Below are 18210 nucleotides of genomic sequence, written 5' to 3' on the forward strand. Positions count from 1 at the left end.
GTTCTGCTTCTCTAGCAAAGCCATCACTCATTGCACAATCCTCATTGTCTTTGAGGAGAGAGTGGTGAGGTGCCACCTTGATAGAGTGATACAGCACAGAAACAGGTGCCTTGGCCCAGTGAGACCACACCAACCATCAAGAACCCATTTACACTAAACCCATTTTATTCTCCCCACATTCCCATCAACTGCCCTCAGGTTCTACCACTCACCTACACACTCGTGGCAATTTACAGTGGCCAATTAGTCTATCAATCTGCATGACTTTGGGATGTGGGAGTCACAGCGAGAACGTGCACACTCCACACAGTAAACACCAGAGGTCTGGATCGAACTCGGGTCACTGGAACTGTGAAACAGCAACTCTGTTGTTGCACCACTGTGCAACGCGTGGTAGAGCAAGTACAATAAATGTGAAGGGAATAAAATAACACAGTGCCATAACCAACATGTATTACTAAATGGTAAAATGAACATAGGTGGCAGCAGGAAAATGTATCATGCTCCAGACCACCTCCCTAGGGTGTAGTATTTCTTTCTACCATCCCTGTAGCCTGGGACTGGCACTATCAGAGGCAGTAATAGTCTTCCTCCATTCCCTTCAGACACGATGCAATATTCTCAGGCAATGCCTCTTTCACTACACTCCACTCATCCAGAACTGCCATGATCATCATTGTCAGCTCTTCAAAACAAAACCTAACCACAACAAACACTTGGCTTATCTTCAACTTGCTTTTCCTTTCCAAAGTCTTTGAATGTGGCCCCTTATTACAATGTCCACCTCTCTACCAATCAGGCTTTGGCTCTCCCCAGCTTTCAAACAGCTCTAATCTCTCATAGGCCACAACAGTGGAATTGTTTTCATGATTCCAATATCTCCTTTTCAATTATAACCACACATCTCTAGTCACAGCTTCTCTTCCCACACCACACCTGCAACTGGAGTCTATCAAGGAGCCACAATTTTCCCACCATCCTCTTCATCAAAGAAACAGCAAACTTGTCACCAAACTCCAAGACCTAGGACTCAACACCTCCCTCTGTAACTGGATCCTTGACTTTCTAACCAAAAGACCACAATCAGTGAGAATAGGGAGCAATACCTCCGGCACGATTATTCTCAACAGTGGTGCCCCACAAGGCTGCGTCCTCAGCCCTCTACTTGGCTCCCTATACACTCATGACTGTGTGGCCAGATTCTGCTCTAACTCCATCTACAAGTTTGCAGATGATACCACCGTTGTAGGACGAATCTCAAACAGCGATGAGTCATAGTACAGGAAGGAGATAGAGAGCTTAGTGGAATGGTGTCATGACAACAACCTTTCCCTCAATGTCAACAAAACAAAAGAGCTGGTCATTGACTTTAGGAAAGGTAAAAACAATAAACAGTTCAGAGCAAAGTGTCACAGCTACAGAGAAAGTGCAGTGCAATAAGGTGCAAGGTCACAACAAGGTAGATTGTGAGGTCAGAGTCCATCTCATCGTCTGAGGGAACCATTCAATAGTCTTATCACAGTGGGGTAGAAGCTGTCCTTAACCCTGGTGGTACGTGCCCTCAGGCTCCTGTATCTTCTACCTGATGGCAGAGGAGAGAAGAGAGGATGACCCAGGTGGGTGGGGTCTTTGATTATGCTGGCTGCTTCGCCAAGGCAGCGAGAGGTAAAGACAGGGTCCAAGGAGGGGAGGCTGGTTTCCTTGATGTACTGGGCTGTGTCCACAACTCTCTGCAGTTTCTTGCGGTCCTGGGCAGAGCAGTTGCCGTACCAAGCCATGATGCATCCAGATAGGATGCTTTCTATCGTGCATCAGTAAAAGTTGGTGAGTGTCAAAGGGGGACATGCTGAATTTCTTTAGCCTCCTGAGGAATTAGAGGCACTGGTGAGCTTTCTTGGCCATAGCATCCACATGATTTGACCAGAACAGACTATTGGTGATGTTCACTCCCAGGAACTTGAAGCTCTCAACCCTCTCAACCTCAGCACCATTGATGTAGACAGGTGCATGTACACCGCCCCTTTCCTGAAGTCAACGACCAGCTCTTTTGTCTTGTTGACATTGAGGATCTATGGATGCAAAGGGTGTATGTTGATACAGACACCAGTCCTCATTGAGGGGTCAGCGGTGGAAAGGGTGAGCATTTTCAAGTTCCTGGGCGCCAATATGTCAGAGGATCTAAGTTGGACCCAATACATTGATGCAATCATGAAGAATGCACACCAGTGACTCTACTTCATTAGGAGTTTGAGAAGTTTTGGTATGTCACCAAAGACTCTTGCAAATTTCTTGCAAATTTCTACAGATGTACAGTGGTGAGCATTCTGACTGGTTGAAAAATACGATGATGCTGGAGGAACTCAGCAGACCAGGCAGCATCCATGGAGAAAAGCAGGCGGTCAACGTTTCGGGTCAAGACTCTTCTTCAGGACTGAAGATAGGAAAAGGGAAAGCCCAATATATAGGAGGGAAAAGCAGAGCAGTGATAGGTGGACAGAAGAGGGGAGGCGGGGTGGGCCCAGGGTGGTGATAGGTAGATGCAGGTAAGAGATAGTGATGGGCAGGTGCGGGCGAGGAGGGGAGAGCAGATCCACTGGGGGTCGGGGCAAAGGGAAGAGGCTGGGAAAGGGAAGAAGAGAAGAAGTATGGTGGGGGGGAGGGGTGGGGGGTGGGGGTGGTGAGGGGATTACCTAAAGTGGGAGAATTCAATATTCGTGCCATTAGGCTGCAAGGTTCCAAGACGGAAAATGAGGTGCTGTTCCTCCAGTTTGCGCTTGGAATTCTCCTGGCAGTGGAGGAGGCCGAGGACTGACATATCAGTGATAGTGTGGGAGGGAGAGTTGAAGTGACCAGCAACGGGGAGATGCAGGTCACGGTTATGACAGAGCGCAGGTGTTCTGCGAAACGGTCACCTAGTCTGCGTTCGGTCTGACCAATGTAGAGGAGGCCACACTTGGAGCCTCACCAATGTAAAGGAGGCCTGGTTGCATCATCGCCTGGTATGGAGGCTCCAATGTGCAGGATCGTAAGAGGCTGCAGAGGGTTGTAGACTCAGCCAGCTCCATCATGGGCACAACCCTCCCCACCATTAAGGACATTTTCAAGAGTGCCTCAAGAAGGCAGCATCCCTCACCATCCGAGACATGCTCTCCTTTCATTACTATCATTGGGAAGGAGGTACAGGAGCCTGAAGACCCACACTCAATGATTTAGGGACAGCTTCTTCCCCTCTGCCATCAGATTTCTGAATGGTCCATGAACACTACCTTGTTATTCCTCTTTTGCACTATTTATTTTTTTACTTATTTGTAACTTACAGTAATTTTTATGTCTTGCACTGTATTGCTGCCGCAGAACAACAAATTTTACAACGTATGTCAGTGATAGTAAACCTGATTTTGATTGATGTTTCGGGTCAAGATCCTACATCGGGACTGAGAGGAAAGATTGCTAGTTTATAGCACATCAGAGGGGGATGGGACAGAGACTAGTAGGTGATAGGTGGAACCAGATGGGGAGGTGATGATGGGCAGAAAGAACCAGGTGAGGGAGGGGGAAGGGGAGGTGATGGAAAGGTGAACAAAGGGAGAAGAAAACTGGGTGGATAGGTGAGTGTGCGTGAAATAAAAACAGCAGGGATGTGGGCTACCTAAAATTGCAAAATTCATCGATCATACCATTGGATTGTAAGACACCCGAGCAGAATAGGAAATGTAGGTAAGACTTTGCCTACATTCTGCAAAAGTATTTTCCAAAAGCAAGAAAGGTTAGCATAATACAAATTAAGAAGTTATAGACCCAGTTCCCGTTAACTCATTAGGGCACTCTCCCACTCAAGAGTTGCGATTATTCTCAAGGATTCAGTCGGATACTTGTTCTTCAAACTGCCACCAATGTTTGATCCTTTGTAATGTATATAATGTAAGTTGTGAATGATAATTGTTGATATAAGGACTGTCAAGCAATTAACTGCTCTCTGGGCAACAACAATGTGTATAGAAAGATCCAAAGACAGTCTTTGAAGAGCCTTTGAATAAATTGCACATACTTTGGTTGACTGAGTTCCTGACATCCCATGTTCATGAGCTGCAATGAACTTCAGTGGAGATTAAAAACCTACTGAGTACAAATCCTTTCCACGCTTATACCTCAATAGTTAGAACACACGGCTTGATCAAAAGACCATACAATGTAAACTTGATTTCTGCTTTAACAGTATAGTCCAGGATCTTCTTTGCTTTGTTGGCAGTGACATTGCACTGCTTGGACTTCAAAACTTAACCAAAATTCTTCCTTTCTCAAAATGTACAGGGAACCATCTGTGATGATGCAATAATGATTGGATGCTGTCCGGTGTGTGAATATTGTCGAATGGCACGGGAGATGCGTAAACGCCAGGGATAATACTTGAAGGACTTAAAAGGTGCCTTGCTTGTCAGAATAAAAGTACTTCCTATTTCCTTCTCTCCATTTAAATTCAGTCACCATTCAGAACAGGTGCTTGCTGCCGCAGGCTTCCCTTATGAATGAGCCTCCAGCTCCTCCTGGCTCCAAAACGATAATGTACTTTTTTCTAAAAACACTTGTATATTAGTGGTACAACTCAGCTACTGCAATCTACAAATTCAAATTTCAGAGACTACATAACCTTATTTGATCTCCCATTATTGCTCAAACTCCCGTGTAAGATAGCTACCAGGGATGCCTCATAAATCACCAGAATCAGAGTGATCGGACTGGGATGTTAGCTCCAAAATTTGCTTTGTGGCTCACAAGGTCCAGTCATTGCACCACAAGCTCCCAATTCCCACCAATCACCCAAGTGGTCAAAGGCAACAATTGTTGAAGTCCTACACCATTGACCACTAAAATCCCAGGCTCCATCCACAGTCTATACACAAGTTTGATAACCTCAGACTGGGCTAGGACTGCAGGTAGGATGCTCTCACACCTACAGATGTATTATAGCGCCTATAATTAGTCCATGAAATGGGATCCCCTGCCTGACTATTATCTGGACATCCCTGCTGGGGTGTACACGCATACAGCAATGGCTGAGGACAGAACTTGGATGGATGCTCCCACATTCAAATACTCCTGAAAACCATACATAGAGGTACTGGGAGAGAGAATTTTGCAGGAATCAGATCCTTCCACAGACAAAGAGTGAAAATTAAGAAAATGGAATTTCCATTTGTTGATTATAATTTTTGTTTGTTTTACTTCTTACAGATTATTTCCAAGTATTTCTAAATGGAAGAAATACTTTCTTGTTTCATCTAACCCATGCTTTGATAAACTTGGCATGCTCGCTTCCTGTGGTTCATTTGCATTTTAAAACATGAAAAGTTTCAGTGGCATTACTTGCTGTAAACATTTTGTGCATGTGCAAAACTGGCAATATCTTACATGTATTCAACCCAAAAGAAAACAACATTCAGGGACAAATATATAATAAAGAGGATTTAATGTTGTCTTAAATATCTATGACATTGTGCTGGGTTAGAATCTGGAGTAAGGCAATTACAGCAATGGCTTTTTTTTTATTCTAAAATAAATTTTATTCATCATAAAAAAACAAACTATATACAACAATAAAACAGTACAAACCTTTACATCCGTGTACGGATCAATCATTAGTGTTACCTACAGCAATGGCTTAACATTTAAAATGTAGCTGTGGATTTCTGGCTTTAGGTGGTGCTCACACACCACAGTGGTGTTTATTTTGCCCCACTATTATTCCAGTCAACCTTTCAATACACATCTATTTTTATCAATGCTCCAAGAAATTAGTCTCTGTGCCTGAGCTTGTGAGTTTCATCTTGCAAGAGTCTAAAGGAGGCACATTTGCAAATTGTTACCTGCTGATTGGCTTATTAACAGCAGCAAAAAAAGGTAAGGCAGTGTAAGTGGAGTGGTCATTGTTAGAGTGGGGGAAGCTGAGGCTTTGGTAAGTTTCTTTCTTTGATTTGGTGTTCCTGTAGTGCAGAGTAGTGAGACTGTCTCCAGGGTCAGTGGTGTGCTCAGCTTGTGAGATGTGGGTGTTCTGGGAGACCTCCAGTCTCCCTGATGACCACATCTGCATGAGGTGCATCCAGCTGCAGCTCCTTACAGACCCTGTTAGGGAACTGGAGCTGCAGCTGGATGACTTTTGGCTCCTATGGGATACTGAGGAGTACGTAGACAAGAGCTTCAGGGAGGCAGTCACTCTGAGGCTGCAGGAGGCAAGTAGCTGGGTGACCTTCAGGAAAAGGATGGTGAATAGTGTGGAGTACCCCTGTGACTGTTCCCCTCAATAACAGGTATACTGCTTTGGATACTGTTGGGGGGGGGGGGGGGGGGGGGAATGACCTACCAGCAGAAAGCTGCAGTGACTAGGTCTCTGGCACTGAGTCTGGTCATGTGGTGCAGAATGCAGAAGGGAAGGGGGAGAAGAGTGGTAGTGATAGGGGATTCCATAGTATTGGGGGGGGCGGGGGGGAGAAAAGAGACAGATTCTGTAGATGTGAAAAAGACTCCTGGATGGTATGTTGCCTCCCTGGTGCCAGGGTCAGGGATGTCTCTGGGTCCACAGCATTCTGTAGGGAGAAGGTGAACAGCCAGAGGTAATAGTACATATTAGTACCAATGACATAGGTGGGAAAAGAGATGAGGTCCTGAAGAGGGAATATAAGGAGTTAGGTAGGAAGCTGAAAAGCAGGACCTCAAGGGTAGTAATCTCTGGATTGCTGCCTGTGCCACTTACCAGTGAGGGTAAGAATAGGTGGATTTGGCAGATGAATGTGTGGCTGAGAAATTGGTGCAGGGGACAGGGTTTCATATACAAATATCATTAGGATCTCTTTTGGGGAAGGTACGACCTGTACAAAAGGGATGGGTTACACCTGAACTGTAGGGGGACCAATATTCTTGTGGGCAGGTTTGCTAGAACTGTTGGAGAGGGTTTAAACTAGTTTGGCAGGGGGATGGGAACCAGAGTGATAGGTCAGAGCTTGGTTCATTTAGTGTACAAGTAGATGCAGAGTGTAGAAAGACTGAGGAAGGATAGGCAGTTGAAAGGGCAAAATTGCAGTCAGTTGGATGGGCTGAAGTGTCTACTGTAATGCGAGAAGTATCAGGAACAAGGCTGATGAACTTAGAACGTGGGTAAGTATGTGGAACTATGATGTGGTGGCCATTACAGAGACTTGGCTGTTGCAAGGGCAGGAATGGCTGCTGGATATTCTGGGGTTTAGATACTTTAAAAGGGACGGGGATGGAGGTGAAAGAGGTGGGGGAGTGGCTTTGCTGATCACGGACAGTGTCACAGCTGTAGAAAGGGAGGATGTCCTGGAGGAATCATCCACTGAGTCAGTGTGGGTGGAAGTCAGAAATGGGAAGGGAGCATTCCCTCTATTGGGAGTATTCTACAGACACCCTCAATAGCAGCAGAGCTGCTGAGGAGCAGATTGGGAGGCAGATTTTGGAGAGGTGCAAAAATAACAGGGTTATTGTCCTGGGTGATTTCAACTTCCCTAATTGATTGGCACCTCCTTAGTGTAAAGGGGATAGATGGGATGGAGTTTGTTCGGTGTGTACAGGAAGGATTCCTGTCACAGTATGCAGGCAGGCTGGTGAGGAGAGGCCATACTGGACCTGGTACGAGGTAATGAGCCTGATCAGTTTTCAGATCTCTTGGTGGGAGAGCACTTTGGAGATGGTGACCATAATTCCTTGATCTTTACCATAGCCTTGGAGAGGGATAGGAGCAGATGATATAGGACATAGAACATAGAACAATTACAGCACAATTCAGGCCCTTTGGCCCACAAAGCTGTGCTGAACATGTCCCTACCCCAGAAATTACTAGGCTAAATATTAAATATAGGCTAAACATATGGGAAAATATTTAATTGGGGGAGGGAATTATGCAATGAGGCAGGAACTTGGGAGCGTAAATTGGGAACAGATCTTCTTGAAGTGCACAGTGGAAATGTGGAGGTTGTTTAAGGAACACTTGCATGAGGCTCTGGATGGGTTTGTCCCCTTGAGGCAGGGTAAGGGTGGTAGAGTGAAGGAACCGTGGTTGACATGAGATGTAGAGTATCTTGTCAAGAAGAAAGAAGCATATCTGAGGTTTAGAAAGCATAGATCAGACAAGGCTCTGGAGAGTTACAAGGTAGCCAGGAGGGAGCTTAAGAATGGACTTAGGAAAGCTAGAAGGGGGCATGAGAAGGCCTTGGCAAGCAGGATCAAGGAAAACACCAAGGTGCTCTACACATGTGATGAATAAGAGGATGACTAGACTGAGGGTAGGATTGATCAGGGATAAAAGATGAAACGTGCCTGGAGTCATAAGAGGTAGGGGAGGTACTTAGTGAATATTTTTCAGTATTCAGCAGTGAGAGAGACCTCGATGACTGAGGATGGCGTACAACATGCTGATATGCTAGGGAATGTTGATGTGAGGAAAAAGGATGTGCTGGAACTACTGAAAAACTTTAGGATAGACAAGTCACTGAGGCCAGATGGGATATCCAAGCTTATGGGAAGCAAGGGAGGAGATTGCTGTGCCTTTGGTGATGATCTTTGCATCCTCACTGGCCACTGGAGTAGTGCCAGATGATTGGAGGGTGGCAAATCTTTCCTTGAGAAAGGGAGTAGGGATAACCCTGGGAATTAAAGACTGGTGAGTCTTCAGTGGTAGACAAATTACTGGCGAAGATTCTTAGAGACAGGATTTATGGGCATTTAGAGAAGCATAGGCTGATTAGGGACTGTCAGCATGGCTTTGAGGGGCAGGTCGTGCTTCATGAGTCTTACTGAATTCCTTGATAAAGGTAGAGCAGGGGATGTGGTGTACATGGATTTTAGTAAGGTGTTTGATAAGGTTCCTCATGGAAGGCTTATTCAAAGTCAAGAGGCATGGGATCTGGGGAAACTTGACTGTGGATTCAGAATTGGCTTGCCCATAGAAGAGGGTGGTGGTAGATGGAGCGTATTCTGCCTGGAGGTTGGTGACCAGTGGTGTTCTGCAGGGATCTGTTCTGTGACCCCTGCTCTTTGTGATTTTTATAAATGACTTGTATGAGGATGTGGAAGGGTGGGTTAGTAAGTTTGCTGATGATACAAAAGATGGTGTTGTGGATAGTGTAGAAGGTTGCTGTAGATTACAACAGGATACTGAGAATGCAGAGCTGGGCTGAGAAGTAGCAGATGGAGTTCAACCCGGATAAGTGTGAAGTGATTCACTTTGGAAGATCTAATTTGAAGGCAGAACAAAAGGTTAATAGCAGGACTCTGAGCAGTGTGGAGGAGCAGAAGGATCTTGGGGTCCATGTCCATAGATCCCTCAAGGTTTCCATGCAGGTCAATAGGGTTGTTAAGGTGTATGGAGCAGCAGCTATGTGGGAGGGAAGGGTTAGATAGATCTTGGAGCAGGATAAAATGTCAGCACAACATTGTGGGCTATTGGGCCTGCACTGCTGTAGTATTCTATGAAGATCTTAAATAATACAAAACTAAATATTTTGAAAGGAATTATGACAAGGCTGTTACACAGTTCAATGATGGTGCAGTGTTTAAAGTTAGCAGATTAGTAACCCAGATCCTGGACTAACAATAGTCTAAAATCCCACCATGACAGTGGTATTTAAACTGTTTTATTTTAATTGCATATTATTAATCATTCAACTAGTCCTAAGAATGATGACCAAAAAAACTACTGGATTGTCATAAAAACAGATCTGGTACAGTAATGTTGTACACAGGGCAAAAACTGACATCCTCACCTGGTCTAACAAACATGTCATTCCAGAACCATAGTAATGTGGTTAATTATTAACCAGACTCTGAAATGGTCCAGCAAGCTGGTCAGTTACATTATAATCTTGAACTTGAAACTGAAAAGGAATGTCCCACAGGCTATACAAGCAAAAGGCTGACATAATCATATTCACAGAATCATACACATCAGACTCCTCCAACATGATCCCTGGGAATGTCATAGACCACCAGTGCTGGGGCACAGTGATCTACAGGTAGAAGGCAGTTGTCCTGGGAGTCCTCAACATAGACTCCATGACAGCTTATGGCAACAAATCAAACGTGGGCATGGAAACCTCCTGATTACCACCTGTCCTCCCTCAGCCATGAGTCAGTGCCCTTTTAGTTATATAATCATTTCAAAGACTATCACCAAGAGTGGCTTGGTGGCACCACTGCCAACTGAACTGGCCCTGTCTTGAAGGACAGAATTACCAGATTGGATCTATACTAGGTATTTAATGAACCAATACTACTTAATATGTCCATGATAAGATCAGTAGAAGTGACCACTGCACAGTCCTTGCAAAGACAAAATCCCATCTTCACATTGTATTGTGTGGCAATATAGCCATGCTAAATGGAATAAAATCAAAAGATCTAGCAGCATTAAAAAGAGCTATGAAATCATAGAACAGTACTGCACAATACAGGCCCACAATGTTGTGCTGACCTTTAAACCTTGCCTAACGCTATCTAACCCCTTCCTCCCACATATCCCTCTATTTTAAATTCCTCCATATGCTTAGCTAGCAAACTCTTGAATTTAACCAATGTACCTGCCTCCCCCACCATCCCAGGCAGAGCACCCTGCACCCCAACCACTCTAGGTAAAAAAAAAACCTCCTTCTGATATCTCCCTTAAACTTCCCACCCATTACTTTGAAGCTATGCCCTCTTGTATTGAGCATTGGTGCCCTGGGAAAGAGGTGTTGGCTGTACACTCTATCTATTCCTCTTAATATTTTGTATACCTCTATCATTGTCTCCTCTCATCCTCCTCTCCAAAGGGTAAAGCCCTAGCTCCCTTAGTCTCTCCTCATAATGCATACTCTCAGGCAGCATCCTGGTAAATCTCCTCTGCACCCTTTCCAATGCTTCCACATCCTTCCTATAAATGAGGTGACCAGAACTGGACACAGTATTCCAAGTGTGGTCTAACCAGAGTTTTGTAGAGCTGCATCGTTACCTCACGGCTCTTAAACTCGATCCCACGACTTATGCTAACATCCCATAAGCTTTCTTAACTCCCCTATCCACCTGTGAGGCAACTTTCAGGGATCTGTGGATATGAACCCCCAGATCCCTCTGCTCCTCCACACCACCCAGAATCCTGCCATTAACTTTGTATTCCACCTTGGAGTTTGTCCTTCCAGAGTGTACCACCTCACACTTCTCTGGACTGAACTCCATCTGCCACTTCTCAGCCCAGCTCTGCATCCTGTCAATGTCCCCCTGCAATCTTTGACAGTCCTCCACACTATCCACAACACCACCAACCTTTGTGTCCTCTGCAAACTTGCCAACCCACCCTTCTACCCCCCTCATCCAAGTCATTAATAAAAATAACAAAAAGCAGAGGTCCCAGAACCAATCCTTGTGGGACACTGCTAGTCACAGCCCTCCAATCTGAATGCACTCCCTCCACCACAACTCTCTGCTTTCTATAGGCAAGCCAATTCTGAATCCACATGGCCAAGCTTCCCTGGATCTCATGCCCTCTGACCTTCTGAAGAAGCCTACCATGTGGAACCTTGTCAAATGCCTTACTAAAATCCATGTAGACCACATCTACTGCACTACCCTCATCAATCTGCTTGGTCACCTCCTTAAAGAACACTATCAGGCTTGTGAGACATGATCTTTCCTTCACAAAGCCATGCTGGCTGTCCCTGATCAGACCATGATTCTCTAAATGCCATAGATCCTATCTCTAAGAATCCTTTCCAACAGCTTGCCCACCACGGATGTAAGGATCACTAGTCTATAATTCCCTGGACTATCCCTACTACCCTTTTTGAATAAGGGGACAACATTTGCCACCCTCCAATCCTCCGGTACCATTCCCGTGGACAACGAGGACTAAAGATCCTAGCCAACGGTTCAGCGATCTCCTCCCTCGCCTCGCAGAGCAGCCTGGGGAATATTCTGTCAGGCCCCTGAATATCTGTCCTAATATTTTCTAACAGCTCCAACACATCCTCTCTCTTGATATGGACACCTCCTCCACAATCTGTAAACTAGTGGCTTGGCATATTCCTCACTCTATCATTACTATCAAGCTAGGAGATCAAACCTGGCTCATTGAGCAGTGTAGAAGGGAATGCTGGGAGCAGCATCAAGCAACCTGAGATTCTGGCCTGAGGCAGCAGCACATTGTCCTGTAACCTAGTAACCAGCAAAAACAGCATGCATCAGATAAAGCTAAGCAATCCCGCAACCAATGTTCTGTCACATCTAGTCTTGAATGGTGATGAATAATTAAAGAGTTAATGTTTTACCAACATTTGGAGAGATGGGGTCTGATTCAGAACAGTCAGTACTGCTTTGTTTGTGGGAAGTCGTGTCTGACAAACCTCTTGGAGTTCTTTGAGGAGGTAACCAAGAGGGTGGATGAGGGTAGGACAGTGGATGTTGTCTATAGGGACTTTAGCAAGGCTTTTGACAAGGTCTCTCATGGCATGCTAGTCTGGAAGGTTAAATCACATGGGATCCAGTGGGAGATAGCTGACTGGATTCATAATTGGCTCAGTGGTAGGAAGCAGATGGTGATGGTCAAGGGTTGTTTCTTGGACTGGAGGCCTGTGTCTAGTGGTGTGCCACAGGGGTCGGTGCTGGGACCTTTGTTGTTTTTAACTTATATAAATGATTTGGATGTAAATGTACAAAGCATGGTTAGTAAGTTTGTGGATGATACTAAAATCTCTAGTGTTGTACACAGTGTAAAAGGTTATGAAAAACTACAGGGGGGATCTTGATCAGTTAGGAATATGGGCTAAGGATAGCTAAATGCCTTACAATCCAGAGAAATATGAGGTATTGCATTTTGGGAGGTCAAACCAGGGTAGGTCTTATACAATGAATGGTAGGGCCCTGGGGAGTGTGATGGAACAGAGGGGCCTGGGAGTGTAAGTGCACACTTTGCTGAAAGTGGCATCACAGGTAGATAGGGAGATGAAGAAGGCCCTTGGCATGCTGGCCTTCATCAACTGAGTATAGGATGGGGCCTTATTTACAAGGAGATGTTGCGTAAACTGGGACTTTATTCCCTGGAATGTAGGAGATTGAGGGGTGACCTGAGAGAGGTATACAAGATCACGAGGGGCATAGACATGGTGAAAGCACATAGTCTTTTTCCCAGGAAGTGGGTGCTAGAAACAAGAGGGCGAGATTTAAGATCAGAGGCGAGATATTTAAAAGGGACATCAGGGGCAGCTTCTTCACAAAAAGGGTGATGCGTATTTGGAATGAGCTGCCAGAAAGAGTGGTTGAAGCAGGCACATTAGCAACATTTAAAAGCCATCTAAATAAGTACATACGAGAGGTTTAGAGTGCTATGGTTCAAATGCAGGCAGATGGGACGAGCTCGTTGGGCAACACAGTCAGCATGGACACGTTAGGCCAAAGGGCCTGTTTCCATGCTGTAAGACTCTATGACTCTAATGGGGGTAGGAAGAGGCTCCAAGAATAGCCTCATCCTCTGTAATGGCAGACAGTGCTTAAGACAAGGTTGAAGGATGCAGAAGGATAATCAGGTTGAAGTGTGAGTGGATGATCCATCCCCTGAGATCTCCTCCATCACAGAATCTGTCTTCAGCCAATTTGATTCACTCCCCGTAATTACAGAATTGGCTGAGATCACTGGATACAGCAAAAACTGCAGGTTCAGACCACATCCCAGGTGTAGTACTGAAGATCTAACCATGCCTCTAGCCAGCTGCTCTAGTACAGTTACAACACAAGTATGTATGTGACAAATGGAGTATCATCCAGTTATGTTCTGTTAATAAACAGTAGAACAAATCCAATCTGACTAATTACCTTCTAATTAACTTACAGTCAGAGTAATGAAAGGCATTATCAACAGTGTTATCAAGTGGTTCTTGTTCTCCGATAATATGCTCACCAACATCCGGTTTAGATTTCACCAAGACCACACAGCTCCAGACTTCATCATAGCCTTGGTTCAAGCATGGATCAAAGAGCAGAATTACAGAGGTGATGTGAGAATCATTGATCTTGACAACAAGGCAGCATTTGACCAAGTGTGGCATCAAGAGTCAAAATTGAAGTCAATGGATGTCAAGCAGTAAACACTGCACAAAGTAAGACAATCATGGTTGTTGGAGGTCCCACCTTCAGGAGTTCCTCATGGCAGTGTTCTAAGCCCAACTATCTTCAAATGCTTATCAGTGACCTGCCTCCCATTACGTGACCAAAAATGAGGACATCTGATGATTGGAAAATCTTCTATTCCATTCTCAACTCCTCAAAATTAAAACTTTACATACCTGCAAGCAGAAAGACAAACAACATTCAGATATGAGCTGATAAGTAGCAAACACAGTAAAACATTAATCCAGCATGATCAGGACTTGGCAGTATCAGACAAAAAGATTTTCCAAATTATGGTATATTATTCTATTAATACTCCAACACACTTTTAATTCACATCTTTTAAATTCACATCAATAGAACAATACATTTTCCAGTGAAACTGGTAGGTTTAAAGTGAGCGTGGGAAATAATGCCCCAGTAAGTTTCATGCCACAGAAGTGCCAAGCAACAACCAACTCTAACAAATGAGTATAACCACCAATTCTTGACATTCAGTGGATGACCATCACCAAGTTCCCTACCGTGAACAACCTGGAGGGTCACCATTATCCTGAAACTCAACTGACCAGCCACATAAAGCAAGAGCAGGTCAGTGACTTAGGTGCCTGGAGCAAATAACTCACCACCTGATCCCCCAAACATTTAAAGCAATACAGACTATTTGATTGCGACCCATCTGTCAGTTTAAATATTCGTTCCCTTTACAACTGGTGCACTATAGCTGCAACATGTACTATCTGTAAAACACGCTGCAGACGGCGGCACGGCAGCGTAGCGGTTAGCGCGACGCTATTGCAGCGCCAGCGATCAGGGTTCGATTCCCGTCGCTGTCTGTAAGGAGTTTGTATGTTCTCCCCGTGTCTGCGTGGGTTTCTTTTGGGTGCTCCGGTTTCCTCCCACATTGCAAAGGTGTACGGGTAGGTTAATTGGGTTTAAAATGGGCAGCGCGGACTCGTTGGGCCGGAAGGGCCTGTTACCACGCTGTAAATAAACTCTTTTAAAAAAAATCTTAGATACTCACCTCTGCTAATCCAAAAAGCAGCTCCCATAACTGTGACCTCCACGTCCAAGACCAAGGACAGCATGTGCATGGGAACATCTGTAGGTTCCCCTTCAAGTTGTACACCATCCTGACTTGGAAATATATCGTTGTTACTCCATCTTCATTGAGACTTAATCCTGCAACTGTCCCTCCAACAGCAATGGGGCCACTTCACCAGAAGGGCTGCAATAGTTCAAAAAGATGGCTCATTCCCACCTTCTCAAGGGCAATTAGAGATAGGCAATAAATGCTGGGTCTGCCACATCTCTAAATGTTAATAAATAAATGAGTTATTGGCAAAATAAAGATAATCTATGATCATCACAGGTGAGATTTACCGTCGGCTCAATAAAATAAGGGAATTCCCTATTTCTTTAATTCATCCCTTTAGTCGGACCTTGCAGTGACGGCGATGCTGATTGGTGGGTTTCTGGGCACATCACCGACCTGGCAACGGGCGCGTCAAGGCAACAGGGGAGGTAGCGGGGTGAGTGGCCGCGGCCCGGGCCGACATGTCGCTGCGAACGCTGCCCCTGCTCTTCATTAACCTGGGCGGAGAGATGCTCTACATCCTGGACCAGCGGCTCCGGGCCCAGAACATCCCGAACGACAAGGCCAAGAAAGGTGCGGCTCGGGGTAGCAGAGCCGGGCCCGGGAGGGGTGGGCGAGCCGGAGGGGGAGAGAGGGGAGGGGGACGAGCGCAGAGGCGAACGGGATCCTGAGGAGTCGGGGGCGAGAGGGGACCCTGAGGAGGGGGAGGTGGGGGGCGTGGGCGAGAGGGGACCCTGAGGAGGGGGAGGTGGGGGGTGGGGGGCGGGGGCGAGGGGACCCTGAGGAGGGGGAGGTGGGGGGCGGGGGCGAGAGGGGACCCTGAGGAGGGGGAGGTGGGGGGCGGGGGTGAGAGGGGACCCTGAGGAGGGTGGGGTGGGCGGGCGGGCGGGGGCGAGATGGGACCCTGGGGGGGGGTGGGCGGGCGGGCGTGGGCGAGATGGGACCCTGAGGGGGCGGCGGGTGGGGGCGAGATGGGACCCTGAGGAGGGGCGGGGGCGGGGGCGAGATGGGACCCTGAGGAGGAGGAGGAGGAGGGGGGGGGCGAGGGCGAGATGGGACCCTGAGGAGGAGGAGGGGGGGGGCGAGGGCGAGATGGGACCCTGAGGAGGAGGAGGAGGAGGGGGGGGGGGCGAGGGCGAGATGGGACCCTGAGGAGGAGGAGGAGGAGGAGGGGGGGGGGCGAGGGCGAGATGGGACCCGGAGGAGGAGGAGGAGGAGGAGGGGGGGGGGGGCGAGGGCGAGATGGGACCCTGAGGAGGAGGAGGAGGGGGGGGGGGGCGAGGGCGAGATGGGACCCTGAGGAGGAGGAGGAGGAGGGGGGGGGGGCGGGGGCGTGTTGGGACCCGGAGGAGGAGGAGGAGGAGGAGGGGGGGGGGGGGGCGAGGGCGAGATGGGACCCTGAGGAGGAGGAGGAGGAGGAGGGGGGGGGGCGAGGGCGAGATGGGACCCTGAGGAGGAGGAGGAGGGGGGGGGCGAGGGCGAGATGGGACCCTGAGGAGGAGGAGGAGGGGGGGGGGCGAGGGCGAGATGGGACCCTGAGGAGGAGGAGGAGGGGGGGGGCGAGGGCGAGATGGGACCCTGAGGAGGAGGAGGAGGGGGGGGGGGGCGAGGGCGAGATGGGACCCTGAGGAGGAGGAGGAGGGGGGGGCGAGGGCGAGATGGGACCCGGAGGAGGAGGAGGGGGGGGCGAGGGCGAGATGGGACCCTGAGGAGGAGGAGGAGGGGGGGGCGAGGGCGAGATGGGACCCTGAGGAGGAGGAGGAGGAGGGGGGGGGCGAGGGCGAGATGGGACCCGGAGGAGGAGGAGGGGGGGGGGGCGAGGGCGAGATGGGACCCTGAGGAGGAGGAGGAGGGGGGGGGCGAGGGCGAGATGGGACCCTGAGGAGGAGGAGGGGGGGGGGGCGAGGGCGAGAGGGGACCCGGAGGAGGAGGAGGGGGGGGGGGGCGAGGGCGAGATGGGGCCCTGAGGAGGAGGAGGAGGAGGGGGGGGGGCGAGGGCGAGATGGGACCTGAGGAGGAGGAGGAGGAGGGGGGGGGGCGAGGGCGAGATGGGACCCTGAGGAGGAGAGGAGGGGGGGGGCGAGGGCGAGATGGGACCCTGAGGAGGAGGAGGGGGGGGGGGGGGGCGAGGGCGAGATGGGACCCTGAGGAGGAGGAGGAGGGGGGGGGGCGAGGGCGAGATGGGACCCTGAGGAGGAGGAGGAGGATGGGGGGGGGCGAGGGTGAGATGGGACCCTGAGGAGGAGGAGGAGGAGGGGGGGGGGGGGCGAGGGCGAGATGGGACCCTGAGGAGGAGGAGGAGGAGGGGGGGGGGGGGCGAGGGCGAGATGGGACCCTGAGGAGGAGGAGGGGGGGGGGGGGGGGGGGCGAGGGCGAGATGGGACCCCTGAGGAGGAGGAGGAGGAGGGGGGGGGGGCGGGGGCGAGATGGGACCCTGAGGAGGAGGAGGAGGAGGGGGGGGGGGGGGCGAGGGCGAGATGGGACCCTGAGGAGGAGGGGGGGGGGGCGAGGGCGAGATGGGACCCTGAGGAGGAGGGGGGGGGGGGGGCGAGGGCGAGATGGGACCCTGAGGAGGAGGAGGAGGAGTGGGGGGGGGGGCGGCGAGGGCGAGATGGGACCCTGAGGAGGAGGAGGAGGAGGGGGGGTGGGGGGGCTGAGGGCGAGATGGGACCCTGAGGAGGAGGAGGAGGAGGGGGGGGGGGGGGCGAGGGCGAGATGGGACCCTGAGGAGGAGGAGGAGGGGGGGGGGGCGAGGGCGAGATGGGACCCTGAGGAGGAGGAGGAGGAGGAGGGGGGGGGCGAGGGCGAGATGGGACCCGGAGGAGGAGGAGGAGGAGGGGGGGGGCGAGGGCGAGATGGGACCCTGAGGAGGAGGAGGAGGGGGGGGGGCTGAGGGCGAGATGGGACCCTGAGGAGGAGGAGGAGGGGGGGGCGAGGGCGAGATGGGACCCTGAGGAGGAGGAGGAGGGGGG

The 18210-nt window shown here is 49.2% G+C and overlaps 1 protein-coding gene across 2 annotated transcripts in view; it reads left to right on the forward strand.

The window, feature by feature from the left end:
* The first annotated feature begins 14932 nt into the window (after positions 1-14932).
* Positions 14933-18210, forward strand: part of oscp1b (organic solute carrier partner 1b) — a 45504-nt gene continuing 42226 nt past the window's right edge. For both annotated transcript variants that reach the window (XM_052036365.1, XM_052036366.1), the window contains exons 1-2: positions 14933-15062; positions 15579-15811. In XM_052036365.1, coding sequence (XP_051892325.1) covers positions 15700-15811 — 112 coding nt within the window. In that variant the 5' untranslated portion in view covers positions 14933-15062; positions 15579-15699. The remainder of the gene's footprint in view (positions 15063-15578; positions 15812-18210) is intronic.

This window comes from Pristis pectinata, chromosome 22 (genome assembly GCF_009764475.1).
Source record: "Pristis pectinata isolate sPriPec2 chromosome 22, sPriPec2.1.pri, whole genome shotgun sequence".
NCBI lineage: Eukaryota > Metazoa > Chordata > Chondrichthyes > Rhinopristiformes > Pristidae > Pristis > Pristis pectinata.